Consider the following 27,643-nt stretch of genomic DNA (forward strand, 5'->3'; position numbering starts at 1 on the left):
GTTTAACTATGGTGCTGAATACTGCTCTATAAATAATTATTTGTATTTGAAGAAAAGGGATTGGCAGTCAGCAGTCTTAGTTCTGCAATAAAAGGATCTTATTGATGCCCTGTTAAGACAAGGACATGGTGATCTTTATTCTGCTAGCCTGTTTCAGATGTGTCCTCTTCCAGGGAGGAAGGCAGACAATAAAGGTATTCAGAATTAAAAGCTCATCAGCAGGAACATTCCCAGCAGCCATAAAAAAAGAGGGAGCGTCCACTGCAGAAATGATCAGCTGCCTAACAGGGTAGAAAGCTAGAGATGGATCATACAACCTAGTTTCACTGCATGTCAATATTGTCGAGGCAAAGCAATACAGGGGAAAAGGGTACCATGAATTATTTTATTCTTGGAGCACTCTGAGTTTTGAGTATGGGCTATAACATGTCATTCTATGTCCATGGACCAAAAACAGGACTGAAGAAGCCAGGAACGGAGTCTGGTTTACTTATTCTGCTCAAAGAAATTAAAGTTGCTGTTTTCTCTCTTGGTGAACAGTAATGTCTTTGTTAGACGTATAGAGATTCCACCTTTCCCACTTTGCCTAAGTGCTGTCATTTGCTTCCCCTCTAAAAGGTATTCCTAGTAACAATGATGTCCAAGTAACGGTGAATCTTTTCTATCACAGAATTGGACAAAAGCCTTTGGTGCACAAAGAACAACTCGGTTCAAAACTAGTCCACGCAAAGCAGTTGCTCATGTTTTGACAGGTATTCTTAGGTTCCCAGAGGGCGGGAGCAACATCAGTTGAATCATTTGGTCAAGCAACTGGAGAAAGTGGACTGGCAGGTAGAACTCTTTCCCTCGCTCCTGACAGTCCAGTCAGACATCATAAAACAAGCGCACTAGCTGGTACCGGATCGAAAATGCAATCATGCTGCCAAGGACCTAGGTAAAAATCAAGACACATAACAGAAACATTATACTGTCAAATGGTTTACAGGCTGTCAGATCCCTCATTTCCAAATGGATTTGCTAAGCTTTCCAGCATGCCTCATTTCATAAAACAGCAACTAAAGGTTACTTTTTTTAGGTATAGGAAGATAAATGGCAGAAGTCTATCCAAAGACATTGTTTCTTTCTCTGATGATTTTAGGTATCAGTGGGAGATATTTCCATGTGCCTGCACACAGTCACATTCTAAGAACATGTGCATGAGATAAGAGTTTGGGAATAACTCCTTCCCCCTTAAGGAGCCTATATTTTAACATAAACCCCATGGTTTGTAATGGAAAATACCTTATGTCAAAGCTGAACTTCAGCATCCTTACAATAAGGTTCTGTCAGGACTTCTCTGCTGTGACTGGGATCAAGATAAGTGCTATGTACTTCCTGTCTTTTCCCATCCCCAATGTCATCCGTCTGAGGCCTCAACAGGCTTTTGCTGCAAGTTCTTCCTCTCAAATCAGCTAAGTGTCTCTTTCCTAGTAAGAATCCCTTATCTTAAATCTGAAGATGAAAAGAATTATTTTATTGTGGGCAGTTAACCATTGCAGGCCTTTCCAAAAGTAGTGTTTTTACTGCACTATGCTCGAGAATTCTCATGCTGAATAGAGGTAGTGGCAGGATCTGTGAAGCATATCCTTACGCTCCAAGTGGCTTCAAAATGCTTGCACATGCCCCTCAGACTGAGAGACTGCTGAGCCACATGCCAAGCTTATGCAAGTCCGCTTGCCGGCAACAACTCTGAGACTGTTATTTCGTATTACTGGAAAACAGGAACATACCAAAAGGCTGTCTTGAGTCAGAGTGACAAGGCACTCTGCTGTGCTCATGTTTTTCTTGCAACCAATGACTCGTGCCTTGGGAATCTTCTAAAGCTAATCTTCTGACTTTTTTTATAAGCTCTCAGTTGAACAGGGAGGTGTGTGTGGATTTCTTTCCTCCTTGAGGTGTGTAAGCCTCTTATTCTTCCCAAGCTCCACAGCTCAACTGCACCTTGTATGGAGAGCACGATATTTTACTTTCCCCTCTCCCCTTAAAGCTCTTGAGACTGACTTGGATCTGTTTCTATTGCAGAGTAAATCTTTCTACTGGAGGAACCCTTTGTCTGACCTGAACGAGTAGCAACAGGAGAGTGAGATTTCGCTCGTGGGTGGGTCCGATCAGCTTTATGACAAAATTAATAAGTGTCATATTATTGCATTCAGTGTATTCGCCATCTTCATCTGTTCCACTCCTCACATCTACTATGTGCAAGATCTTGACTACCTGAGGAAAGAAATATTGGACGCTATTTCACCAGGTATGTTTGCTGTTCACTGACTAATCTTGCTCAAGAGTCCTTTTGCTGCACCAGCCCTGAAATCCTGGTTGTGCTCCTACTGAAAGGACAGGACAGACTAACGATGGTCCGTAGAAGTGCCTGTGGGGCACTTCTATGTGTGGTTATTCTGAAAGACTGGTTTTTTTAACACAATCGAGTGACTGTGAGGGATGGTAACAGATTTTTCTTCCAGATCTGAGCCAGGCAGATCTGGAACTACTGAACTAGCTACTGAACCCTGAAATTCTGCATTTTCTCCCACCCTGTTTCTCTTGCACTTGATGGCTGCCTCAAAATGCATCTGAATTTTGAATGTTTTCCACAAATTACCTTCAGAATGCTTGTTCCCAGGGCAGAGAGGCTCTTAGTTTTGAATTTGGAGTAGCTCATCTCCAACTTCCCTGTACTAGGATTAAGCCTAAAAGAAACATTTACAATTTAGTCCAGATGCAACAAGGAGATAGAGAGATCACTTTGTAAGCAGACTTAGATCCACAGCTCAGAAAAAATCCAGTGGTGGAAGAAACAGGAATAACCTGATGCACTAAAAATAGCTGCTGGTATCTAGCCCCTCAAGTGGGGCAGAGAAGACTTCTTCCCATTGCACCCCCAATATATGCTGTGTAGTTTGAAGAATAAAACAGAAGAATCTAACATCTGCTGAGAGAACTGCTGATGTGGCATAGCGCTACAGAATGCTTGCTACTATGAAATCTTAGCAGATCCCACTGCCGCGGTATTAAAAGCAGCCTGCGTCAATTTCTCTCGATCTTGTAGGTTAGAATCATCATGTTCTAACCTTGTTAAAAATCATTCTGTATGTGAGGGGCGGCCTGGTCAGAAAAGTGAACTTTGAGAAACCTCTACTGACTGTAGCTGGCAGAGTGAGCTGCTGTCTTTTAAAGAGAAAACATACTTTGATGGCTTTTAAAAAAAGCACCTTCCACCACCTTTCTCAGCTGGTGTTGGAGGTAAAGACACAACCTGTAGTACCACTATAGGTCACTTGGCACATTACCTTGGTAACCGGTGACGGGGACAAGGAACGACGTGGAAGAGTTGAGGCAAGGAATAGAGGAAGTTGAGGACTTGCGGGATGAAAAAAAGCAGCATTGTTTTGCTGAAGTGTCCCAAGATCCCCACCACAGCAAAGGTCATGCCAGCAAAGTAGCAGAAGGTATCCCCAACAAACACTCGAGATGGGTACCTGCAATCCATGGAGCAGAAAAGCAAAGGTCTGACATGACTGCTATTGCCTCAAAAATTACTATCTATAACCACTGAATGTGTGCCCACATTGCAGGTCAGGGGCCAATGGAGATCTGCAGCAGATCTACGCAGTAAAAACAATTTTAGGTATTTATTCTGAGAATTGCAGGACTGGGACCCACCACCTGACTTGGGGAGAATATTGAAAGAAAAGACAGCCAGTGAGGCTCAGGAGACCGTGTATTCTGCATGTTTGGGTGAGGTGGTGTGGGCAGAATTGTTTTAATGCAAAGAAAAGCTACTATTCCATCCATGCTTTGTGTTCTTGGTTCTGGCAAGAAGCCTCTCTACACTCCAGCGTTCCACACCTGGAGGTGGTTAAGTGGTTTTGTTCGTTCAAAAAGGGAGAAACTAGAGGAAAAGGATGCTTCCAAACAAAGTCCGAATGTCTGTCCTCTTACCAGTTGTAGTAAAATAGGCCCAGCGTGGTAAAAAAAAAGGGAATCATGAAGTAGAGAGAAAAAATGTGATCATCTCGATAATCCCCTATAGAAAAAAGAAAAACATGTGTTTGTCATAAGACAAGACTGGTTCATTTTTAGTAATACCAGCTACTGAAATCTAGAATTCAATCTTCCTTTGCTTTTTGTGCCCACAAATGTTTGTTATTTTCCTTACCGTTTAGCTCTACAATATTGAATATGATAATGGAAGCAGCTATCACCAGCGACTGTCCTGCTTCAATTCCATTAATTCCAGCAAGAATGTTGATGGCATTAGTGCAGAACACTGCTAGCATACCCATATACACGTAGTAGAGGATACCTGCAGAGCAGAGCAAGCCAAATGCTTCAGTATTTGGAGGCAAAGCAGGCCCTAGACCAATTCACTGAAGCTCTCACTTTTTGCTTTATACAGCAACCTATTACCTAACAGTCTCAGTGAGTTTTGATAGTGGTAGCTTACAAATAAGACTGCTTCCTCTCTTAGAAGCTGGCTGTCATATCTACATGTAAAGTGACTGTGACAAACTGCTGTGACATGGCGGCCAGCTGTAGTGCTGTTTCTGTCTTTCTAATGTCCTGGTGTTACCAGCCATGTGCTGTGTACCCCACTACTCAGTTGTATTGCCAGGATCATGGGAAAATGATCGGTGTCTGTCTATGCACACCTGAATGTGTGCTGGGTTTCTGGATGTTCTTTCCAGCCTAGCATTTAGTGGGTGGACTGCCACTCTCTTACTGGTTACTTAAGCAAATCCTTAGTCTGCTCCGTCTGCAGTAAAAAGTGTTTCATGTGATCCCTTCCACTGACTGCTTGCCACATGGATGACGGCTTCTGGTGATTCATAACTTACCCAGGTCCAAGTGCATGCCCAGCAGCACCCGGAAAGGCTTAGGCACCACAATGGTCGTGTTCCCAAAGTTGGTGAAGTAAACCATGAGCAGCGGGAGGGAAGCCATGGTAGGAAGAAGCAACTTGTGGCGCCAGCGCAGGTTCAGAACATCATCTGCAAAGCCCAGGAAAATCATGCAGCAAATGGCAAGGAGCGAACCGATGAGCTCCACGAACTGCAGGACAGAGAACAGGACCCCGGTCACCGGTGGCCACTCCCTGCCCCTGCCTGCCACGCGTGCAGGACTAGACGAGCCTCACCTCGTCGTGAGGAAAGGCCGCGCACTGCTCCTCCACAAAACATCTCAGGAAGGGCACGGGGATGAAGCAGAAGAGGATGATCAGGAACACGGCACCGCTGATCACGCCCTGTGCTTCGGGGCTGGAAGGTAGAGCGGGGGGAGTCAGCCGTGCCTGGACCGGCCCCGCGGGGCAGCTCCCTGGGGCAGCGCTACTCACACGGGCCGCCTTGAAGTCTTGTTGAGGTCCTCCCCGAAAAGCCGCGCGGCGAGGAAGTGGTCCGTGAAGGCCGGAATCAGCGTGAGCGTGGCCGCGAAGCCCAGCAGCGACCCGCCGAGGTTGATGAGGAGGGGCACAGCGGGCCAGGCTGCCATGGCCGCGGCGGGCGCTGCCCCTGCCAAGGGCGCAGAGCAAGGCCGGGCGGGGGCGCTGCCCACCGCCTTCCCCGCCGGGCGTTACGCGGGCGGCGCCGGATGCGCGGAGCCCTCGCGGCCTATCGGGGGCGGGGGCGCCATCTTTAGCCCTGGTATGAGCTTCCTGCCGGCACGGAGCTCTGCTCGCACGACGTCCGGGATCGGTAGCGGTTTCAGCCGCGCTGAGGGCGTATGGAGAGGCCTGTCTCCGGTGCTAAGGTTTACGGTGCTTCTCCTCCAGCAGGGTTCCTCCGAAACTCTGCGCCGGGAGCAGCACTCGCACGGGGACGGCCCAGCCACGGACTCCGCCCCGAAATGCCCACAACAGCCATGGCCACCCCCCCCCCCCCCCCCCCCAGCCCGTTTTATTAGTACGTCACTTCCTCCCATGCGGGGAGCGAGTGAGTCTCAGCGTAGGGCGGGCTGCCGGGACCGCGGCCGCGGTGAATGAGCAACGGCTCCCCCCGCCTCCCAGCCGGAACCGCCTTTTGCCCAGGTCTGGGGAGCCGCGGCTGCGGGCGAGCCCCGGCTTGCGCAGTCACGGCCAGCCGGCGGGGTGGCGAGCTATCTTACCGGGGTGCAGAATGCGCGAGATCGGAAAAGTGAGCGGCCGTTGGGTTCGTTTCCCCACGTGTTTCCTCAGATGTCAGGAAAATTCAGTAAAATACCTTGCTGGAGATTTTTGATTGTCAGGGAACTGTAACTGCTGATGGACCCTAGTGGCATTTTTGGGGGGTGGGGAGGGGAAGGCAGGATAGGCTCAATGTCCATTCACTGTTCTGTTCATTCAGGTGTGAATCGATGAGCAGAGGGGGAGACGCAGCAGAGAGTCCGGTAGCAGTAAAAAGCTACCTTTTTTACGTGCCCTGCACCTGTATGGCAACCTGAAATGGTTTCTGATGGCTTTATGGCCACCTAAGGAGCTGCTGCTGTGTTGAGAGGCCACCTCTGCTCTGCTATCTGTTGCACATATGCAAAAGTGATTTTGTAAACTTTAAATCATCTTTGAGGTGGGCACACGTTACTGCCGGAGAGGAAAGCACAGCACAGAGGTGCAGGGGAGCATGTCTGGCTAGAGGCCGCTGCTAATTTGGGTTGTGACTGTCGGGAGGGAATGAAAACTCGTGTTACTTGCCCTCCACGGCGAGAGTGGCACAATCGCGAGCAGACGAACGGAAAGGTTCTACGTTGCTGCGGTGTCCTGCGTGCCTGGTGGGAGTGGGGTAGTGACTCGCAGCAGAAAAGAGCGTGACGTGAAGGAGAAAAGCGTCGCTAATCGAAGCTCGGAAAGCCGGTGGGGACTTGGGCTTTCAGACCGCGGCTGTGCTCCTATTTCAGTCCCCCAGAAGGGAAGGCTCGCGGCAGCAGCCGCGAGGTTTCCTGGCCGTTCAGACTCGGTGCCATAGCCTGCCCGCAGGCCCGGGGCGGAGCAGCGGGCGGGGATGAGCCGCGGCTCGGGCGGTGCCGCCGGGCCGCGGGGGCGCGCGCGCTCCGCCGCGCCGGAAGGAAAGAGGCGGCGGCGGGGGGGCGTGCGGTGCCGCGGGCTGCGGCGGGGCCACGTGCACCCGGTCCCGCGAGCGGGGCAGCGCCACGGCCCGCCCGCCATGGCCGCCGCGCCGCCGTGAGCCCCGCTCTCTGTGCCATGGGGCCAGACCTGGGCTGGGCCGCGCTGGTGCTGCTCTTCGCCGCCTCGCTGCTCACCGTGGCGGCCTGGCTGCTCCAGTACTGGCGGTCCACGGCCCTGCGAGCACTACGGCATCACGGACCGGCGGGGGAGGAAGCAGGGGCCCGGGCGCTGCTCGCGGCCCTTCTCGCCCTGAGGTTCCTACGGGAGCAGTGGCAGCGAGCTTGGGTGCGAGCTCTCAACAGCCAAGCTCGCCGGCATGGGGTACGGCAGGGCACGAGCGGGGGAGCGCGGGGAGCGGCAGCGAGGTGAGGCGGGCCGACCCGCCTGCTCTTTGTTCGCGGGTACCGGGGCAGCCCTTCCTCGTACGGCGCTCCAGCCGGAGGAGCCGTTAGGCACCTTGCGGACGGCTCAGTTCGGCCTGCGTGGGAGCACGCTGCGGTGTGCGAGCACGGAAAGGGCGGAGTGCGTTACCACGCGTCGTTTAACGCGGGTTGGGGCAATACTGTAGCCACTCTGATGTTTCCACAGCAATCTCTTCGATATTTTCTGGTATTTATTTTCTTTAATCTCCCAGTATTACCACTGTGTTATCTGCAGTTTTGAAGTTCATAAAGGAGAGTATGCCTTGATGATTCCATATGGAAATAATTCCATTATAGCTTGTGTTGCCTGCAAGGCAGGGACTTAATGCCTACAGAAACTGTGGTTCAAAGCAGTCCAAAGTCTATTGCAATATCCTTTTTTTTTCTTTTTTTTTTTTGTGTGTGTGTCATATGAGTGGGAAAGGGTTGCCTTTCTGTTGTGTAGGAAAATCAGGTGCTAAAAAAGATTAGCAGCAAGCTGACATACTTGAATAAAAAGCAGTTAAAGTCCTGAAGAACATGATGCAAACTTGTGTTTGAGTTTTCCAGCAAGATAGGAAAAGTATCTCCGTTTTTGAATGAGTGACAAATTCTAGGCTGGATTCAATGTGAAGGGCCTTCCTCCACTGGGCATTGTGCTCCCTGGCTTCCCCTGTAGAAATTCACCCTCTGCTTCCATGCCCCTCTTTTTACAATGCAATAATCAAAGTGTCACCAGTTTTTCATATCTGATATGCTGTGCTTTTCTGTCATGTGTTGAATTACTCAGATTATCACAAAATTACCTGAATGCTTAAGTTCCAAAATTTAGGACTCCTGTGAAGGGAAGATTAGCCCGTGGCTGAATGGAGGTCCCTGGAAGGCTGCGCTTCAGTTTCTGCTGCAGTTGCTCCTTGTCTGGAGCGTGTCTGCTCAGAAAGCAGCATTGCCTCAGTGAGTTACTGGGTCTAAAAGCTGTTTTCTGAAGCAGGGTCTGGAAGTTGTCCTGGAGGAGTTTGCTTATGTGAGATTCTGGGTGAGATTTGGACTTTCCTGGAGGTGCTCCTGTATCTGTGAATTCAAGCTTCAACTGGTTTCACCTTGTTTCCTTTCTCTGTATAGACAAGTCGATGTGGGTAGAATTACAGTGTGCGATAGTTCTGGGTGCTGTCTGTATTTATGAAAACAGGCTGGAGTGTCTCTGGGACCCCACATCATTCGTCATCTTTGGAACTATCAGGGTGGCCCTGACTACTGGGAGCTAACAGAGTTTTCTCTTTGCAGGGTTCAGTGCAGATCACATTTGAAGAGGGTCCTCAGTTACCACAAGCTGCCAATATCAGTTGTGTGACATGCAAGGGGCAGTCGGACCACAGCATGGTAAGACTTTGCTGTTCTGAGCTGTGTAGTTTGGGGTGATGGTGTGTTCTACAGAGACTGCTGAGGCCTTTCTGATGGGGATAGTGGAACCAGGGAGGTTTTGGGTGAGGTCTGTTTGGAGGCCTGTCTCCTGTTTGGAGGCTCTGGAGCTGTGCATCAGTGAGCTCTGTGAGAGAAGATATGTTGGTGGAGCCAGAGTGTGTGAAGGCTGAACCCAAACATCAGGGTTCTACTGTGGAGAGCAGAGGAGAGCTCTTGTCACAGCACAGGGTCTGAAGTTGCAGGTTTGCAGCTTTGAACTTGGTGAGAATAACACAGCAGCCTCTTGCCGGGTTATAAACTCATCTTTTCTTTTTAGGTGCTGTGCTGCCATCTGTCAGCTGAAGCTGTGAAATTCCCTGTCTCTGTTACTCAGCAGTCCCCAGTTGCTGTTTCTGTGGACACGTATCATGTCACTTTGGCTGTGCTGCAGGGTCAGGTAAGGATTACAAGAAGGTAAACATTGACCTTACTCCTCCATCTAGTCCCACACTGATTGAGGAAGGAGGACCTGATTCAAAGTGCAAATAAAGGCTGCGTTGGGCTGGAAGAAGCGGTGTGCTGTCACCAGCATTTGGTGAGGTAGCAGATATTCCCCATCTGCATGCTGAGTCTTGTTTACTGAGTCTTCATATGCAGATTTTGGCTATGAAACATAGCTGTAAGAAATTTCAGAGAGTTTTGAGACATGGCAGCATTCTATATACTGCTTTCAAGGTGGTTATTTAAGAAGTGAGAAGTTCAGAGAATTCAATTCCCCTTGTGGCATAGTGGAAAGGGAAAGGTATGGGAGGAAAAGGGCTATGTAAAGTATGGTGTCCTGATAGTGGGTGAGAAGAAGAAGTCTATGGTGAGGAGTAGTTTGCTTGTCAGTTCCCCTCATTACATTCACAAGAGCACAGTATGGCTTTTTCTGTGTGTTGGATATCGGAGATGCTTGTTCCAGCAAAGAAGCTCTGAAATCACAATGGGTGGTAACTCTGTAGTTTCATTCTGGCTGGATTTGATTCTTTGGAATGTGGTTTTGTTTCCATCATGATGAAGGATATGACGCTGGAGATGGTATCTTGCTTGGAGGTAGTGTGCTCATATGTGCACCAAAAAAAAAAAAAAAAAAAGGAAAAAATGGACATGGCAAAATGAGAAGTAACTCAGTGGTAGCAGAAGCCAATCCCATGCTGTTGCAGACAGTTTGAAGCTTGTTTTGGAACCCTTTTGCTCTCAGAAGCTTTATTGCAATTTTCAGCCTACTTTTATCTGATCGTTCCAGTTTGATTTTTTGACCACAGTACCTCTGTTCTGTGGTCATCTCCTCCAGAGATCCAGAGAGCTCCTCTCTCTCTTTAGCATGTAGTGTGCCTGCTGCCAGTCTAGTTATGGGCAGCAACTGCAGTTGCTTTTCGTTTCTGAAAGGTCCCCTTTTTCACAGCTCATCCAATTGCTCCCTTACTCATTGGCATTTTCTAGGTCTCCTTGTCTGCACCTCGTGAAGTTTTGGGTTGATTGTTCATGTAAGGAGTAGCATATAGTATTCTAATTGCGGTCTTGCTGCTGCTGCTTTATGAAATGCAGGTTAGATTACCACATGCCTACCTGTTCTTTGGAATACTTCAAGTACTGTGTTCCCAGTTGTGCCCTGTGCCATGTCTATTCTGGCACACCTCTTGTTAGTTACTTACATGGCCACTGTGTCTCATATATGTTGCTTTTGTCCGATGACCTTCTGTGTTGTCAGTAAATGTCAACCTGGCAATTGAGAGCTGTACTGAATTCTACTACCCAGTTTTTACTAGAGCTCTCAGGTCAGTTCAGTTCCATTCCTGTGTGGTTCTGCCTCTGTCACATTAGTGATGCTTTTATGGGTACATGGGTGTGCACATTCTTAACTTCAGCTAAACTACAGGATGGTGTATATTCTAGTTTATTGTTGCACACTCTTGGTGATCCAGGTGGGTCTTCAGCCTGAGGATTATCTCCTAGACATGCATTGCTAACTTATAAATGGTTGTGTTTATATTTGGCAGTGCATAAGTGATGTAACTCAGTATATATCCTATGTGTTGGTGCCCAGTTGGGCACTTTTGTATTGTACTCTGCAGGCTTCACTAAAAGAAAAATATTGATCATTTTTCCCTCTGGTGGTGCCTGGGCATCCAGCCACAGTGAGGAAGCCAGATCTCGCCATGGAGCTTCTGCAGCTGCTTCATCCTGTAGGTCTGGGAGCACTTGCGTTCCTATGCTCTGTTTTTTCTGTTGCGCTGGTGTGAGGGCCTTTCAATTGCTGAATTTGGAATGGGGCAAAAGTCACCTAATGTAAGCAGAAACTGTTTCCGACATATGGATATTTGTTCTGGGCCAGGTGGAGATCCACTTGGAGGAGATACAGAATGAGGGTCTCCTGGTGTCATGGACGTTCAAAGACAGACCAGACTTGGATCTTTTTGTTCTTCCACGACTTGGGCTTCCTGAGGTGAGTGGCTAACAATGGGAGGCTGACTGTGAGTGGAGGAAGGGAGGAAGGAGCAGAAACAGCTAGAAGGTGGGCTGCTGTGGAGAAGAAGGGTTGGCAGCTCACTGCCATGGCCCTTTAGGGCAGTGGAGAGGATTCTTTCATCCTGAAATTGGTACTAGCTCAACTGTATCAAAGCAGCATCCTCTGGAGGGCTGAAGTAGCACCAGTATCTGTTGAAGGCTTTCTGTCTATGTTGGTTCCTCCTGCTGTTGTCAGATGTAGAGCTGTAAAACGAGCTGGGTTGCCGCTCTTTCTTTGTGTGAGGTGGTGTGTTTGTTGTTGTTGTTGTGTCGGTTAAGTTTGATTGGATTTATTTGAAGGGATTAATTAAGATTTTAGAGATTAATGAGGAGAATCCCTGGGTTACAGGTTTAATGAACAGGATGTGGGTGTGCTCACGCTTCCGCGATCCAAATAGGTTGGTTGATTTGTTGTTTTATCGACACCTTTGTTACTTTATCCTGAGTAGTTACAGGAATTCACCTGTTTTCCCAAAAGTGTGGTGGCAACATCTCTGAGGTGGTGAGCATGTGACAAACTATAAAATCTGTATTGTAAAAATTTACACCAGATAAACAACAGAAGTAGAGGCTTAGTTTGTCTAATTTAGCAAGCTTGCGTTTGCCTGCAGCTGCTACACAGAAGCTTTAAGCTCTGAGGAGGGCGAGTATGAAATATGGGAAGAGTATTTGGGAGGTTATTACTGGGAGAATGACTGTGTAGCATATTAGAGGCTTGAGAGGCAGGTGGAGCTGTAAATGTGTCTGTTTTTTAATGATGTTCCTGCATTTTCTCTTGATTTATGGAGAGAAGGATGAAGGGAGAGCAGATCTGTCCACTATACAGGATCTGATCGAGGATACCATTGTCAGCACGAAGCCAGCCATGATGGTGAATTTGATGGCCTGTACCGCTGGAGCCAGTGCGGTAAGTCACTCTTCTCGTGTCATTCTTGTGCCCCAAACACAGGCCCCAAGACACTTCTGAGGGCTGAGGCTCAGGCAGGAATCTAGGGCTTGAGTTTCACTTTTGGGCAACAACTGAATCCTGGCCTGCACTATCATAGGAGTTTGGGTACTGCAACGTGGTGCTTAGGGATAATTAGAAATTGCTGCTAAGGGCATTTACTTCCACCTTTTTTCTTGGATGCTGATTGTCGGTCATGTAGTTGTGGAGCTGGACTGCCTGAGGTACATCTCTCTTTTAGCGGTTGCTCTTGCTCTGAATACCAGGGCTCTTTTCAAGGCAGCCTTTGCAGACATGGAATAGCGCATGATTTGTCATCATCAGTTGACTGTCTGGTAGCCAGCAAGCTTGTTCTTGCCTGTCTCCTCTGTGTGCCTTAAACTTCCCATCTGAAATCACGCTGGAGGTCAATAGCCTTGGAAACCTGCAGCATCTCTTGATGGCTTTGCGGGTATTCCCCTGTGTTGGTGGGAGGAGCTACTTAATAGGTACAGGACCATGCCTCTTGCTCCTGTCTGCTGGCGAGGGAATGATAAAGGTATCGGTCTCGCTCTCATCATTCCTCAGGTACCCAGCAATAAGTTGACTCGAGAGTCCCCGTCCAGAGTAGCAGCAGCCCCTCTGGGTTCTAAGCTGTTGCTCCGGAATCTTCGAGTGCTGAACTTGGGTTTCCAGGGGAAGGGAGGTAAGCGTGAAAACATTGCTGATCCACAGGGGCAAGCGTGCAGGTGGCAAGATTGGAGTGAGTGGTTGTTTTGGGTGGGTTCAAATGGAAAAGAGGGGTGCGTGTGTGACGAACCACTGCCTCTTGTTGACGAGTGCACATGTGCCCTCTGTCTCTCTTGCAGGAGTTGGGGAGATATGCTGCGTGGCAGAGCTAGACAGCCCCCCACAGCAGAAGTGGACGAGGCCAATGACAGGTGGCAGTGTCAGTGCTGCAGGAGAGATGGAGTGGAATGACGAGTTCTTTCTGTAAGTGTCTGCTCTCTTTCTGGCTGGTGCAGTGTGGGTGGACCGGCACAGTCTCTGGGTATCATTACCATGCTGCAGTAGGTGATGTGCACAGAGCAGAGATGAAGTCTGCGCCACAGGGCAATGTCTTTTTATGCTGCTCCTGTGCCGGACTGCTGATTCGGGCATTTGGCCCCATCTTGCATACATATTTCTCACTTTTCTGGACACTCTCTGTTTTAACTGGGTGGGCAGAAATGCTAATTGTAGGCGCAGCAGGTGCAATAGGGCTGTAGCATAAACAGCCTTCCAGAGGCATTGCCCTCTCAACTTCCACTGTCAGCCTACACAGCTCTGCAGGGCACGCAAACCAGAGTTCTCGTATGTGTCATTTGGTGCTCTAGTCACGTCCTCCATGGTAGTGCATGCTACTGAAACTTTAGAGAGGGTGATAAGGCGTGTGAGATATGAGGGAGGGAAAATACAGAATGAGATTGTTTGCTCAGTGGCCACTTAAAAAAAGATTGCCTAACACAAGCCCATCTTTGGTTTCAACAGGGAGCTGGGACCTAGAAGCAGAGAACTGAAACTACAGGTGCTGGGGAGCAGCAACGGAGGAGGAAGTGAGTACGAACAACCATAAGATGGGTTTTAAGACCAGGAGGCAAAAATGCCTAAGGGACTCCCTGTGCTTTAAGCTCATGGTAGTTCTCTGTTGGTACAACGTGTGATGAGTTCTGCAAAGGATTTTTCATATTTAGCTTTATGTGAGCTTCTGAGACTCTGTGAAATAACTCATTCTGTTCTTCTTGCCAAAATGGTCTGAGTCTGACCTTGAATCAGGAGGTTCCTGTGGCCTGCCTGTCTGCCATTCTGAAGCAGGGAGAAGCATGCAGGATTTTGCCTCCTGTATTAGGAGAGCTTTGCATAAGGCTCTTAAGTGTTCTTTTGTACTCAGTCGGAGACTAACTGCAGCATCTATTTTTGATGGAGGCCATGCAGTGGTCACCTTTTTAAGGGAGTTGATTCCTGAATCGTTCAAGAGGAGCGGAGGAGCCCTGCTTGCCCCTTCTCCCTCTTGAACCTGGGAGTTAGTGGAGTTTTGGCCATCTGCTGTGTTGGCCTATTGTGCTGCTTCCCAAATGCAGGGATTACCTTGGAGATGTCTGAGGTGCTGAGGTCATGTGAAGTGTTTCATTTTTGCTCTTCCTTCTTGCAGATGTGCTGCTGGCATATGCCACACTCTTCATAGATTCTTTGGACAGGCAGCCGTCTGGGAGACAGGTCTGCTCACTGGCCCCGGGAGCTGGACAGTCACTGACAGCTGAAGCTACCATTACATTGGAGGTGAGCTCATGATCCCACAAGCTTTGCACGCATGCATGCTCTGGAAGAGTTCATAATGTGAGCCTCTAGCTGGAGACACGCATGTTTGGGCCTGAGCTTGGCACAGAGGGCTAGCAGACCCTTGTGCCACGGAGGGGTGGATGTCACCAGACCCTTGGTCCCTGAGCCTCCCGCTGTTGAACTGATACTGTACTGGAGATGGCTCCTTCGTGCCCAGAGCCATAGCTTTTGTTGCCCAAACATGCCTGCCTTTCCATCTGGGAAGAAGAGTGCCTCTCTGATCAGTGCTTTACTGTTTATAGCTGCTGTTCCAGGAGGCTCCTGCATCTCTGAATGCTCCGCATGCCACATCTCTGAGAACCAGCATCACCCCCACTAAGAAGGTGGAGATGGACCGGACCATCATGCCCGACGGCACCATCGTGACTACTGTCACCACAATTCAGTCTCGGCCCAAGGCAGACTGCAAACTGGGTGAGGCTGCACAGCAGCGGGTGTATTGTACAGGTGGCTCCTATGGCAGCGCAGACTTAGCTGCAATATTCCCACAGCTGCTCATGAAGGCAGTAGCAAAACTGTTTAGCCATTGCACCTGGGTATTGCAGGCTCACGCTTTATGTATTGCTTTTGGTGTGTGGGTCAGAACACGGGCATCCGTGCTGTTCCCTTAGCATCTTTGTGGCTGGCTGGAAACTCTTGTGTAGCCCTAGGGTAGAGAATTGCAGTTCTGTGTGTGGGGGAGATGAGGGAGGGATGAGCCTTTCACACACCCTTTTGGTGGTGGTAGGTCTAATGCATATGCTGCCACACAACCTGTGCATGATGTGTGTTTAGCCGTGCTTTCTCTAGTTTCTTCACTGCTAAAGAAGTTAGGCTGAACATACTCATTGTGGAGCCGAAAGCACATTGACCTGGCTTACTAGGGGTTGTTGCTGCTTGTGGTCTGGCATCCTGGTGAATGTGGTGCTGGATATTCCAAGAGGTGGGGCTGGGAAATGACATGAAAGAGGTATTGCTGTGCATCAGCCTCACAGGACTTGCAGCCCAGAAGGGCAGCCATATCCTGGGCTGCATCAAAGGAAGTGTGGCCAGCAGGCTGAGAGAAGTGATTCTCCCCCTCTGCTCTGCTCTTGTGAGACTCCGCCTTGAGTACTGTGTCCAGCCTTGCGGCCCCCCAACACATGAAACACATGAACCTGTTGGAGTGAGTTCAGAGGAGGACCACTAAGTTGGTCACATACCTGGAACACCTCCCTGTGAAGAAAGGCTGAGAGAGTTTGGAGCTGTTTAGGCCACAGAGGAGAAGGCTCTGGGGAGACATTTATATCAAGCAGCCTTCCAGTGCCTAAAAGGGGGCTTGCAGGAAGGCTGAAGGGTGATGTTTTTACAAGGGCATGCAGTGATAAGGCAAGGGGAATGGCTTTAAGCAGAAGGATGGTAGATTTATATTAGCCATTAGGAAGAAATTTTTCCCTCTGAGGGTGCTGAGTTACTGGCACAGGTTGTCCAGGAAAGCTGTAGCTGCCCTGTCTCTGGAAGTGTTCAAGAGCAGGCTGAACCAACCTGGTCTAATGGCAGTCTGGTTGGAACTAAGTGGTCTTTAAGGTCCCTTCCAATCCAAACCATTCAGTGATTCTGATTTTTTCCCAGTAGGCTTCTTACTGCCGCCAAGCCTTACAATTCTGCCTTGCAGGCTCTCCAAATGCTCGCTTGAGGCTTTTTGGGGTTGTGTAGGGGGCACAATATGATAACACAGTAGTGTAAGATTCGTCTCCACTTATTGGTATCTCGGTGTCTCTTTTGCTGTGAAGATTCACCATCGAGGTCCCCTTCCAAAGTGGAAGTGACTGAAAAGAAGACAACAGTGCTCTTGGAGACTGGCTGTCCTCACGGCCACTTGCCCAGCAGTAGCCGTAAGTGCTTGGAAATTTGAGGCTCTTACTGAAATGGCTGTGTTCCTTAGCCTGTTTTAGAAAGTGGAAGTCTGAGTGCAGTTCCCTGAACTTGCTCGCATTTTCTGCTTTAGAGAATGTCTTAGGTGCCTGAGTGAAGGTGGGGGCAGAAGCCTGGTGGTGGTGTGTGGGCAGGTAAAAGACATTCCCCTTTGACTATCCAGTTAGTGACTATGAGTATTTCCTTGCTTGACAAGAACTTTCCAGGCTATCCAGATCCAAACAACTTTCATCACCCTGCACTTGGGGCTCTGTGTAGAACAGAGCACTGCAGCCATTTTGACAGTTTGCTGCCAAAGCAAACTATTGAGGGTCTTTGGAAGTCTTTGTTGAGCAGTGGGGGGAAGGGGAGATGTATTTTAATGATATGCCTGGTGGGAAATGAAACTTTTCAGGTACCTGAAAAAGCCAAGAGCTACCTATACAGAGCTTCCTTAATTTTGTTTATTTGGACAAATCTGTCATAGACTTTGGGTGGGGAAACTGCATTTATGTGCATGTAAGTTGCCTATTGCAAGCATTGCAGTCAGCAAGCAACCTTTTGCCTCTGCTGAAGGTTGCTTCTCCAAGCATCGGTATTTTTCTTGTGCTCAGGGGATAGCCATTTGCCCAATGGCTTGGATCCGGTGGCTGAGACGGCAATCAGGCAGCTAACTGAGACGAATAACAAGACCACCAAGAAGACACCAACGAAACGTAGTACACTGATCATCTCAGGAGTGTCCAAGGTCTCTGGTAGTTAGGAGCTGCATTTCCAGTCTGGGAGGTTGTTCCTAGGGATATGTGCGTGAAACTAACCTGTCCTGTAGGGACCAGTGTGGGAAGATTCCAGCATGGATGACTGGCTCATCAGAAACCTTTAGCTGCTTCCCAGTGAGCATTAAAAAGTCCCTTGCCAGTCTGCAGGGCAGCTGCCAGTGGGATTTCACAATGGGCAGCTGTAGAAAGGGATGTGGCTGCCATAACTGGTTTTGAACCTTACGAAGAATATAAGGAGTTCTCCTTGAACTTTGCTGCTGGAGTGAGGGATGTGCAGCAGAATGCCTTGTAATCGTCCACGTTCCAGTATATTTCAGCCAAAGAGTGGCAGTTATCCATTGGTGCCATCTAGCACCGATGATTTGAACTGGGCCACCCATATGTAGGTATAGATGGAAGTAGGCAGATGAATGGAATTCTTTTGATCCCGTCTTCATGTCTGTCTGTCCCTCTAACGCCCTTGCAGGTACCTATTGCTCAAGACGAAATGGCACTTTCTCTGGGTTATGCTGCATCCCTGGAGGCCACAGCATATGGGGATTCTGAGGCAGACAGCACAGCTGACCAGATGCGCAATTTTACTGAATTGTCACAGCCACTGGAAGCGTTGCCATTGGGTCAAAGGGACAGTCAGGAGCTGGATGAGACAACGCGATCAGATGTCTCTGAAAGACCATCCGTGGAAGATGTTGAGTCTGAAACTGGCTCCACGGGAGCCCTTGAGACAAGGAGCTTGAAAGATCACAAAGGTAAGCATCAACTGTTAGGTAGGGTAGCTAACATGAGCCCATAGCATTAGCTGTACATGAGGACAGAGTGACATCCAGGTTCCCCACCCAAGCATGGGGTCTGCATCCACCTTTCAGCATAGCAAAGAGCAGCTTGTGATGGAGCTGGGAAGAGCCTGCCTTTGTCTTGTGGTTTTTCCACTGGAGTGACTTGAAAGGCCTTCATTTGTAGGTGTCTGATTCCTGTAGCCTTTCAAGTTTCTGTGTTCTCTTAGATAGGAACCCTGTACAGCCTGTGTATTATAGAGAATACCCTTTTCTCTCCCCGGTCTCTGCGTCCACAGATCGGGTGCATGTCCATAAATAATGATTCATCCTCTGAATTTGGCCACCTGTGGTGTGGAAATGGAGGCCGCCCAGCAATGTGGATTGTATGGGCCTTGACTGCCCTCCTTCTTTCTCAGAGGCTAGTGCCTCTGACCTGTCGTAATGTAAGATGTTCACACAAACTCACTTCTTTTAAATGATGGAGTGGGCTGCCCCAACCTAGCTGCTGTCCTGGCCTTTCCACACATTTGTCAGGTGGGTGGTGGCCCTTGGATTTTTCTGTTACCGACTTATGTAAAGAAATGCAAATCAAAATCTTGATAACTCAGAGTATTAGAGTGGGACAAGTTTTGGGGAGTTGTACCCTGTTACAACTAGGTGTGTTTTGAGCTGCGGAGGCCCCTTTTTTAAATGTCAGTGGGTAGAAGGGTGTGCAATCCAGATTCCTGAGAGAGCTAGGGGGTGGGGAACAGAGGGAAGATAAAAAGCAAACCCCCTCTGTAGGAAATACCATTGTAGTGTTATATAGCCGGCAGGTTTTGTATCTGTCTTTCTGATCCATTTGAAGTTGAAAGCAATTGGTATCTCCACCTTCTCCAGCTTGTGGGAGTCATAAGGAGCCATTGGCATTATTTGCCTCCAGACTGGGCACGTCATGAAAACGCAAGCAGTTGTTCCAGGTGCTAGGTGACAAAGTTAATCCCTGTGCCCTTGAGACAGGTTGATCTGGGAGGCCTTTTCTGTCTTGTGTGTTCTTCTCAGGGTCTTCAGGTTCAGATGATCTCACTTGTTTTCCATTCATATGAGCCTTGGTTGTCATTTGAAATGCTGCACGCTTCCACTGAGAGGAGGATATTGTGTAAAAGGAAATTTATGCAGAGGGCTGATGGGACAGAATGCTTAGTGAGGCAGCTTGTTGGTGTTGCAGTCTGTCATGAACTGAGACTTTGCCTTGGGAGGCTGGGATTAGCCGACCTGCCACATACTTCTGCCTCCCAGTGTGGAAGAGGACTGCTGCATATCCGAGAGTGGCTGGGTGTGTTACTGTCCCTGAAACTTGCCAGTGCGGGACGCTATCATGGTTTCTGTCTCCTTCCTGTCTCTGCAGTTAGCTTTCTTCGGAGCGGTACCAAGCTCATCTTCCGGAGGAGGAGCAAGCAGAAGGAAGCAGGCCTGAGCCAGTCACACGATGACTTGTCCAATGTCACTGCCAACTCCACCACGAGAAAGAAAACTAGTAGCTTCTCTCACCGCCTCATCAAACGCTTCTCCTTCAAGTCTAAATCCAAACCCAAAGGTAGTGACAACACATCAGCTGGTGAAAACTGAAGGAGGGAGAAGCCCATTGGAAAGATTTCTCAGAGATTGTTTTCGAGTCTCTTGTCTTCCCACTCCATGGTATCTGTGACTTGCAGTCCAGTTCTTTCTAACCTTGGCTGAGGGAAGACACCCCAGTGCTTTATGCCGTTCGGGGAGCGGAGGTGGCAAACCCGGGACTTAGGTAATTTGACTGCCTTGGCTTAGCCTTCTCTGCTTGTTGCACCCTACTGTGCTCTCCCAGAAAATCCAGGTGGTATGCTAATCCCTCTGGGGGTTCCAGGAACTGCAGAAATGACTCTGTGTGTGTCATCAGGTGCCTCATGGAAACGGGGGGCAGATCTCTCAAGTGGCAACCTTCTGAGTTAAAATCAAGAAACTACTGGGTGAGCTACAGCGCCGAGAAGTGTGAGATGTAGCCTCGTTCAGGTCTTCTATTGACAGAGAATGACGCAGTCACTGATGATCTAAACACCATTATTGCTTGTGCTTGCTGCAGAGGCTGTAACTTGAGTTGTGCTGCAGGGTGATGCGTTCCTGGGCTGTGAGCTCTCAGAAGACAGCTGTCAGCTGTCAGATTTGTGGTCCTCCCTCTGGCTCTGCCGTTGGAACAGCGTCTGGTTCAGACAGCTCTGAGGAGCCCCTGTTTTCTGTGCTCTGTCCGTGAAGGAAGAAGTCTCTAAGAAGAAGGAAGTTTTAACCACTGCACAAGTTTTCGTAGAAGCCTGAGCCCTCGCAAGAATGCCCGGTCACTGATGTCTGTTCTGCCACCCTGTGCAGCCACCCCATGACACAGTGCTCCTTCCACATCTGTGTTCGTGAACAGGAAAGGGCCTGTACTGAACGCACACACCAGCTATTGTATGAGCAGATCCCTTACTCCTGGGGGTGGTTGGGGATGTTGCCAAAGGGCTGCCAGGCTGTCTTCCAGACCTGCTGAGTATCCAGTCTTGTGCTGTCATGGTTCTCATGCCGAGGACTGGCACCATGCTGGGGATGGACGGCAAGGAATAAGACAAGGAATGTAGGGAAGGGCAGTCTCATGGGGAGCCTGAAGTCACATGGCAGAAAGAGGCAAGAGTTTACATATTGTCACTGATGGGTTTCCTTTACTAGAGGGAATCTTTCTGGATAGTATTTGGTATTTCCTTTCTTCTCGCAAACATGGTCCCCACCCCGTTCAAACAGAGGACATTTCTGCAGCAGGTGCTTGCAGAGAGGGAGAGGTGTGCAGGGGAAAATAAAATCCCTGCCAGGAGGAGACTGTCCTTCTAGAGAAAAAGTTGTCCGGTCTTATACATTTTATGCCCATATACATTATTTCTATAATATCCCCAGAAGTTCCCTTCAGATAGCACATAACAATGCTCTTTGGAGACACGCTCGTGCTCTGTCAACATGCCTGGTTTGAGAGAAACCTTCTGCTATCCTGTGGGTTGTTGAGCTAAGGAGGTAGCACAGAGGGGAGGAAAAACCTCACAGAAGAGCTATTTCCCAGGCCTGACCGGATTCTCTAGTTCTGCTTTTCCATCAGAGTATCTCCTGCGGTGGTGTCTGCTGCCCTTCCTTGTACAGGATGCTGCTAACTGAAAAAGCAGTTCTCTTGATGGCACAGGTAAAATGTGTTTCTTGGAAGGATAAACCCTGACTTGCTGATACTGCTGCCGTGTGCTATTTCCAAAGACCAGAACGTGTTTGGTGTGCTGCAGCAAAAGGATTTACAGGTGGCTTTTTCTTGTGAATTTGTACAGGTGGGGAAGGCCAGAGTTACCAAGGGTTGTAACTGAAAGTACCTGTGTGTGCTAGCAGGAGGGACTCTTGGCTGTTTTTCCTGCTGATTCCTCACATGACTGGGCACGTCTGAATCCGAAAAATCATATTGGTTCAGCTGGCTGACCAGGAACCTCTACATCTGTTTTGGTCTGGGAGTCTTTGTTGTCCCCAAGTTCTGTCCTTTCATCCTTTGTTTCTTTGTTCCTTGTCCACATGGCACCCTGGCTTTGTTTGCACTTCCATGCACTACGCATGTCAGAGAGCTCACTGTTTCTCGCTGAGAATAATTTTCCTTGACGTGAGTGACTGGTTTGCACTACAGCGCCATTAGAACTTGGCCATCTGTAGCTTGCCTATAGCAATCCAGCCACCTTCTTTTCACATTGCCTTCTTTTGCTGGGTTGGTGCGGTGCAGTGCTGTCACATGTGGTCTGACACACCCTTGTTCTCAAAGTCTCGGAGTTTGGTTTCAATTTGGTACTCTCTCTCGCACCATCCCCTCTGTGACTTCTAGCTATGACAGTACTTTATGTTCCATTTTTGGATTTTATTTATTCATTAGGACACCATCTCAAGGTACTAAACCTTGAAGATTTGAATCCAGACGGCACCACTTCTTTGGTAGGAGACTGTGAAGCCTTGCACTAGAAATGGTGGTTTGAGCAGAAGAGCCTATGGCGTTTCAGTTGTGGGTTAGTCAAGGACCTGCCATGAGTCTCATTTGATAGTCCTGTGTTCTTCTCTTTAAACTGTAAGAGCTTGAGCCGTCTTGGTGTGGAGTGGCTGGAGGTGAACACCGTTCACCGTTCTTCAGGGATCCGAGGCTCACGCACACGAGGACTGTGAAGGCTAGCCAGTGTTGTCCTTGTCACTGTAGACTGGAGGCAGAAAAGGCAAGGTTTCTGTCTGACAAACACATGGCTAGATTCTTGACCAGCATATCTTGGTCTGGCTTGTTAGGAGGAGGTGATAGGAAAGGGAGTAAAACAAAAGCTCAAGTTACTCACTGGACTTGGGGACCCTTTCCAGCTATGTTAATTGGGCAGTTCACATGTCATACATCTTTGGCTTTCCTGTTCTGTTCCTGGTTTGCTGGCTCCAGGCTATGCCTGCCAGTGAAGTCGAAATACGGTTTTTGATTTTGAACTTGATGTGGCAGAAGACATCTGCACTGTGTTTGGCAAAGTGAATGGTACTTGGGAAGCATGGCAGTAGGGGCATATCCTTCCTTGAATTTTTAGCAGTGTTTTTTTACCACTGGCAGTAAATTGTGCTGCAAATCAGTATCTGGTTAAACAGATTGCAAAGGAAAGGGATGTTGTCAAGTGCTGGCAGAGCGCATCCCCAAATATTAGGTTCTACATCTGTGTTTCCTAGAGGAGATGTATTTTCTGACATTTCGTTGCTTCTCAAAGTTGTACAGCATAGGAGTGGTATTGTAACCTTTTATCTTCTTTTGAATGTTCTGTGTAAGTCCAGACTGGATTTCAGGGTGTTTGTCAAAAGTACTGTTTGAGGAACAGAGGGATAGCAGGGTATGGGTCTGCCGTGTGCATTGGAAACTTTTTGGTTCTGATACTCTCCTCATTAAATGTGTTGATCTTTCCACTTCTTACCTGAGCAAGGCTTTTTTTCTGTCCCACAAAAATGTTTTCATCTCCCAGGCAGTAGGTGCCCTTTTTTTTTTTAATTCTGACTCTGAGAGCACAGGTTCCTGGTTCCTCAAAGGCATGAATGGCAATGAATTTGCCTCATGGTGGAGGTGTGGGTATTGGTGTGAGAAACAATTTGTCTATCCTAATCTTCTCAGATATAAAGAGAAGGTCACGCAGGGTTCTCCAGAAGCTGCAAAGGTGAAGTCCCCGGGAATTTCCCCCCACAGAATGGCTGCTTTAAGAAACCTCTTTTGTATTTAATGTATTCTGTGTTTGTGGCTTTATGACAGAAGAAATGCTATTTGAAATCTACTTTCCTTGTTTAACTTCAGGTACCTGTGCTCTTGCCTTGGTGCTGCTGTGGGTTCTGTGGCATTTCATAATGCTTGGGACCACAGAGCCATCCCATGAATGGCACAGGCCACCATCAAAATTTTTAAGCTCGAGTGATCTGCAGTTGGCAGATTGTTGTCTCAGGGTCGGCTCACTTTTTGCACCTTGTGAAATTGGTCCTTGACCAAATATATGGTGGAAGAGGAGCAACAGAGCAGTGGGCTTGAATGCATTTAGGCTTCAACCTGCATATGAGGGCCTGCTTTCCAGATGTCATGTTTTGCTGCTGGCTGCACAAGCAGAACACTGACTTGTACATGAAGCCAAAGTAGGCATTTTGTTGAGATTATTTTGGGTTTTTGTTTGTTTTGGTTTGCTTGGAGGGTTTTTTGGTTTGTTGGGGGTTTCTTGTTTGTTTGTGGGTTTTGTTTGTTAGTTTCCTATTTTGGCTGAACAGATTTACTAGCATTTACCTGTGTATTTTTCCTTCTCCGAATAAAATAGATTTACACTAGCTGTAACTATGCTTGTAAGTATATTTCTGTCTGGATAAATCCTCTCCCTATGCTTAGGCAACGCTGTTTAGGAGTCTCATCATCCACAAAGCTCTTGGTGTTGGCCCACGAGAGATAGCCTCTTGAGTCAGTGGAAAACAGACGCAGCAAAAAATGAAGGGAACCTCAAAACCTCAGTGTTCTGAGGGTGCCATAGGATTTAATGTGATGGATGTCTGAGGCCAGAGGAATTGGGTGCATGGATGTGTACTTGCACGTGCTTATAATTAGAGCATACTTTAATTATAGAGCATGTGGTGCAAAGTGGCTGAGGACGACGGTGCCGATAGATGGGACAGAAGAGTGGCCGTACCAGCTTCTGTGGCATTTGTATCCATTTATTGCACAGACTTCTGTGGGGTCAGAGCTGAGCAAGCAAGTCCAATTCCTGCCCCTGGAAGCACCCTTATGCAGCTTGTGCAGTTGAGGGTGGGGTTTTAGGCAGCTTGACTGAAATGGGGAAGAGCAAGGGGAGAATACTTAGGTGGAGGGCAAGTTCAGTGAAGGGAAATGTAATGAAAACTTCTTCAAACCACAGGCAAGTGCTATTTTTAGGTTAGAACTGCGCGTAAGGCAAATGTTTCTGTTTTAAAGCAATGCTATAGCTTCTCTTGGGACACTGTTTGCTAAACCTACAGAGAAGTCATTTCTGAGTAGCTGTGGAGATGCTCGAGTGTTCAGAGGGTTGTCGTTTGTGGTCTTTTTGCATTGTTCTCTCCATCCCACCTCCCCTACTGCAAGGTCTCAGGGTAGAGTAGCAGTCCCAGCATTGGTCAAACTTCTGGCAAAGGTGTGCTTGTGATACCGCAGTTCCTTCTACAGGCATGACTGCTCCACATCACCTTTCCTTGCTTTGTAAGGTACTGGACCAAATACCCATGTGGAATTTGAATTAACACCCTTCCTTATGTGTGCTCTTTTGTACTTTGATGCTTTCTGTCTGGGTGGATTATTTTGACCCCACATTGTTCAGGTGGGAAAGAATTGGAACTGTGTAGCTAATAATGAAAAGAAAACTACATATGACTAAATGAAGTTCCTGCACCTTTGTAAATCTCAAAGAAGAATTCTATTGCTGTGTAATGGCTGAATCTGTTAACTTATTAAACCACATGAAAATCAAAACCTGAGTCTGATTTCATACTTGGTGTAGTGCTGTGACTTTCCCTCCAACCTGTCCCTTTCTCCTCTGAATTCTCCCACTCAAGTGATGGCAAACTGTGTATACCCACACAAGTGTCTGTGTCACTGCAAAACATTTAAATATGTGGGGGTAAATGGAGTTCTGGGTCGTCACATAGGAGAAATACCTGCAGTGGAGGAGAAGGTAAGGTGCTAGAGGGTTTGGATGGGGTCCTCCCAAAAAAGGGAGGTTACAGCCCAAAAATGCTTGGGAGTTTAGGGGGTGTGGTTGTTCCAAAAGTATTGTAGTGGTTTTGGTTTGTTAATTTAAGATTGTGTTAATTTTGAGATTTTTTGGTTAAAGAGTGTAGTGAGTTTGGTGTTGGCTAATTATTAATGTATTTATTTTTTGTTGTGAGATAGGATTAGGAGAGGTAAAATAGGTTTAAAAGTTTAAAAGGGTATAAGGAAAAAATTATTTATAGTAATTGAAAGAGTAAAAAGAACTTTTAGAATAAAATTTTTAGACTTTTTCTTTATAATTTTTTTATTACTGATAATGTAAAGAAACAAAATTTTAGTTCGTTTATTACTTTTAATTTTTTTTTTTTTCAGTTTAAGGAGAGAAGTTTGTTTTGTTAATGTTATGGAGATCTCTTTGTAAGGAAAAAGGCTTTTTGTGGTTTTTAATTTTTTATGAATAGTAGTTGTTTGGGGAAATTTTTAATTTTAATTTTTTTATATAGTTGTGTTTATGGATTATGTTAATTTATGGGGTATTGTTTTAAAGATGAGTTGTTTAAAAATAAAAGTTTTTATTATTTATTTCTAAAATTATTTTTATTGCTGGGAAAAGAGATTTTTTGCGGGGGTATAGACTTTATTGTTGTTTAAATTTTTACGGGATTATAGTTATTTTTATATCTGTTTATTTTAGTATTGAGGGTTTTATATTAATCTGAACTTTTTATTTTTTTGTGGTGTTATGTGTTATAGGGAAATAGAGGGTTTTTTATCATTTTATAAGGGGATTTTAGTTTTAAGATTGTGTCCCAGGTTTTTTGTTTTTTGTTTTTTGGCATTTTTTTGTTGACTTTGATGTTTTTATGGTTTTTTAAACATGTTTGTATTTTGTTGTTTGTTTTTTTTTTTTAATTCGAGGAAGGATTGAAGTTTTGAAAGAGGTAATGCTTTGTTTAGGGTTTGTAGGTGGTTACTTGGTGTTTATGGTGGGAATTGTAGTTGGGGTTGTGGGTTGTGTTAGGATTAGTTGTATGGTTGGTTTTGGGGGTTTTTTGCGTTTAATTTTAGTTGTAAGGTTATTTTTTGTGTGTTTGGGTTGTAGGGTTGTTTTTTGTTTAAGCTGTATGATTTTGTGTGGTAGTTGTGTTGGGGGGAGGGGATTTTGTGGTAAGATGTTAATAGTTGTGGTTTGGTTTTGTTTCGGTTAGGGTTTTTCTGGTTTCTCCTGCTCCCTGACTGGCAGCTGCTGGGGCCTGGCCCCACCTTGTTAGCGGCTCCCAGGCTGGAAGCAAAGAGGAAATTTGTGGGTTTCTTTGGTCTTCAACTTGTTTTTCACAGAGGAGTGTCTGGCTTTCTAGTGGCTGGAAGCTTTGCATCACTTCCCTAAATGTCTCCCATGCAAAACTGACAAACATAGAAACCTGTAGCATTTCTTATCTTTATATATGTATATAAAGATTATATAAATAATTTAAAATAAAATTGATTTTGAAATTCAATCCTGTATCTACTGTATTATATACAGGATCTTGCAGCATAAGAAACTCTAAATATATAGATTTTAAAAATGAAAATACAGCTTCTGTGTATATAAATTAAACAGTAAAGATTTAAACAAATGAAAAAAAAGAAAAAAAAGAAAAAAAACAAAACAAAACAAAACAAAATCAAAACCCAAAAAAAACACCCCAGGGGCAATGCCCTGTGGACTCTCCCTTTATTTGAGTAAAGTTACAGGACTCCTCTGTATCCTCTTTGGACATAAACCTCTGATGTTTGTGGATTATTTTTCCTGACACACAGGTTACAAAAATACTAAAAGACCATGTTACAATGCAGCAAAAAACCCCCCAGTCTACCAAAACACAAAAAATTCAGGTTATAAAACCACTAGGTTCCAAAATACCAGAATAACCAGCAGCAGCCCCAGGTGTGACCACTGAAGATGACAAAGGGGTAGGTCTTGCCAGAGGCTGCTTTTAGAGGGTTACTGGGCACACCTGCGCAGGAAGTTCGTAGTTGAGAGGAGCCAATGGGGGCATCCCGGGTGTCCCTCTAGGATGCGTGGTGGGAGGAGAGCAGCCGGATGCACCTGGGTATCCGTGATGGAGAGACCTGGATGACTGAGCTGGATCAGAAGCCGATTTTATTT

The 27,643-nt window shown here is 47.1% G+C and overlaps 2 protein-coding genes across 9 annotated transcripts; one reads left to right on the forward strand and one right to left on the reverse strand.

Annotated features, from left to right (window-relative positions):
• Positions 1-366: 366 nt before the first annotated feature.
• Positions 367-5,673, reverse strand: DPAGT1 (dolichyl-phosphate N-acetylglucosaminephosphotransferase 1). Of its 3 annotated transcripts, XM_030230857.2 has the most exons (9): positions 5,372-5,673; positions 5,174-5,294; positions 4,875-5,088; positions 4,196-4,342; positions 3,979-4,063; positions 3,327-3,515; positions 2,639-2,726; positions 2,098-2,253; positions 367-930 (listed from the first exon to the last, which is right to left on the reverse strand). In XM_030230857.2, the coding sequence occupies exons 1-9, from the start codon at positions 5,524-5,526 to the stop codon at positions 865-867; spliced, it is 1,221 nt and encodes a 406-aa protein (XP_030086717.1). In that variant the 5' UTR covers positions 5,527-5,673; the 3' UTR covers positions 367-864. The 3 variants fall into 3 exon arrangements, with proteins under 3 accessions (XP_030086717.1, XP_050839588.1, XP_030086718.1); XM_050983631.1 differs by lacking the exon at positions 3,327-3,515; XM_030230858.2 differs by lacking the exon at positions 2,098-2,253.
• Positions 2,158-25,251, forward strand: C2CD2L (C2CD2 like). Of its 6 annotated transcripts, none has more exons than XM_018922729.3 (14): positions 2,158-2,287; positions 8,818-8,913; positions 9,272-9,391; positions 11,312-11,422; positions 12,275-12,391; positions 12,998-13,115; positions 13,279-13,402; positions 13,940-14,004; positions 14,601-14,728; positions 15,031-15,202; positions 16,540-16,641; positions 17,275-17,408; positions 17,906-18,188; positions 19,603-25,251. In XM_018922729.3, the coding sequence occupies exons 2-14, from the start codon at positions 8,911-8,913 to the stop codon at positions 19,821-19,823; spliced, it is 1,698 nt and encodes a 565-aa protein (XP_018778274.1). In that variant the 5' UTR covers positions 2,158-2,287; positions 8,818-8,910; the 3' UTR covers positions 19,824-25,251. The 6 variants fall into 6 exon arrangements, with proteins under 6 accessions (XP_018778274.1, XP_030086716.1, XP_030086715.1 ...); XM_030230856.2 differs by lacking the exon at positions 2,158-2,287 and adding an exon at positions 5,933-6,061; XM_030230855.2 differs by lacking the exon at positions 2,158-2,287 and adding an exon at positions 5,986-6,182.
• The last annotated feature ends 2,392 nt before the right edge of the window (positions 25,252-27,643 follow it).

Source organism: Serinus canaria, chromosome 24 (assembly GCF_022539315.1).
Source record: "Serinus canaria isolate serCan28SL12 chromosome 24, serCan2020, whole genome shotgun sequence".
In the NCBI taxonomy this organism is placed as follows: Eukaryota; Metazoa; Chordata; class Aves; order Passeriformes; family Fringillidae; genus Serinus; species Serinus canaria.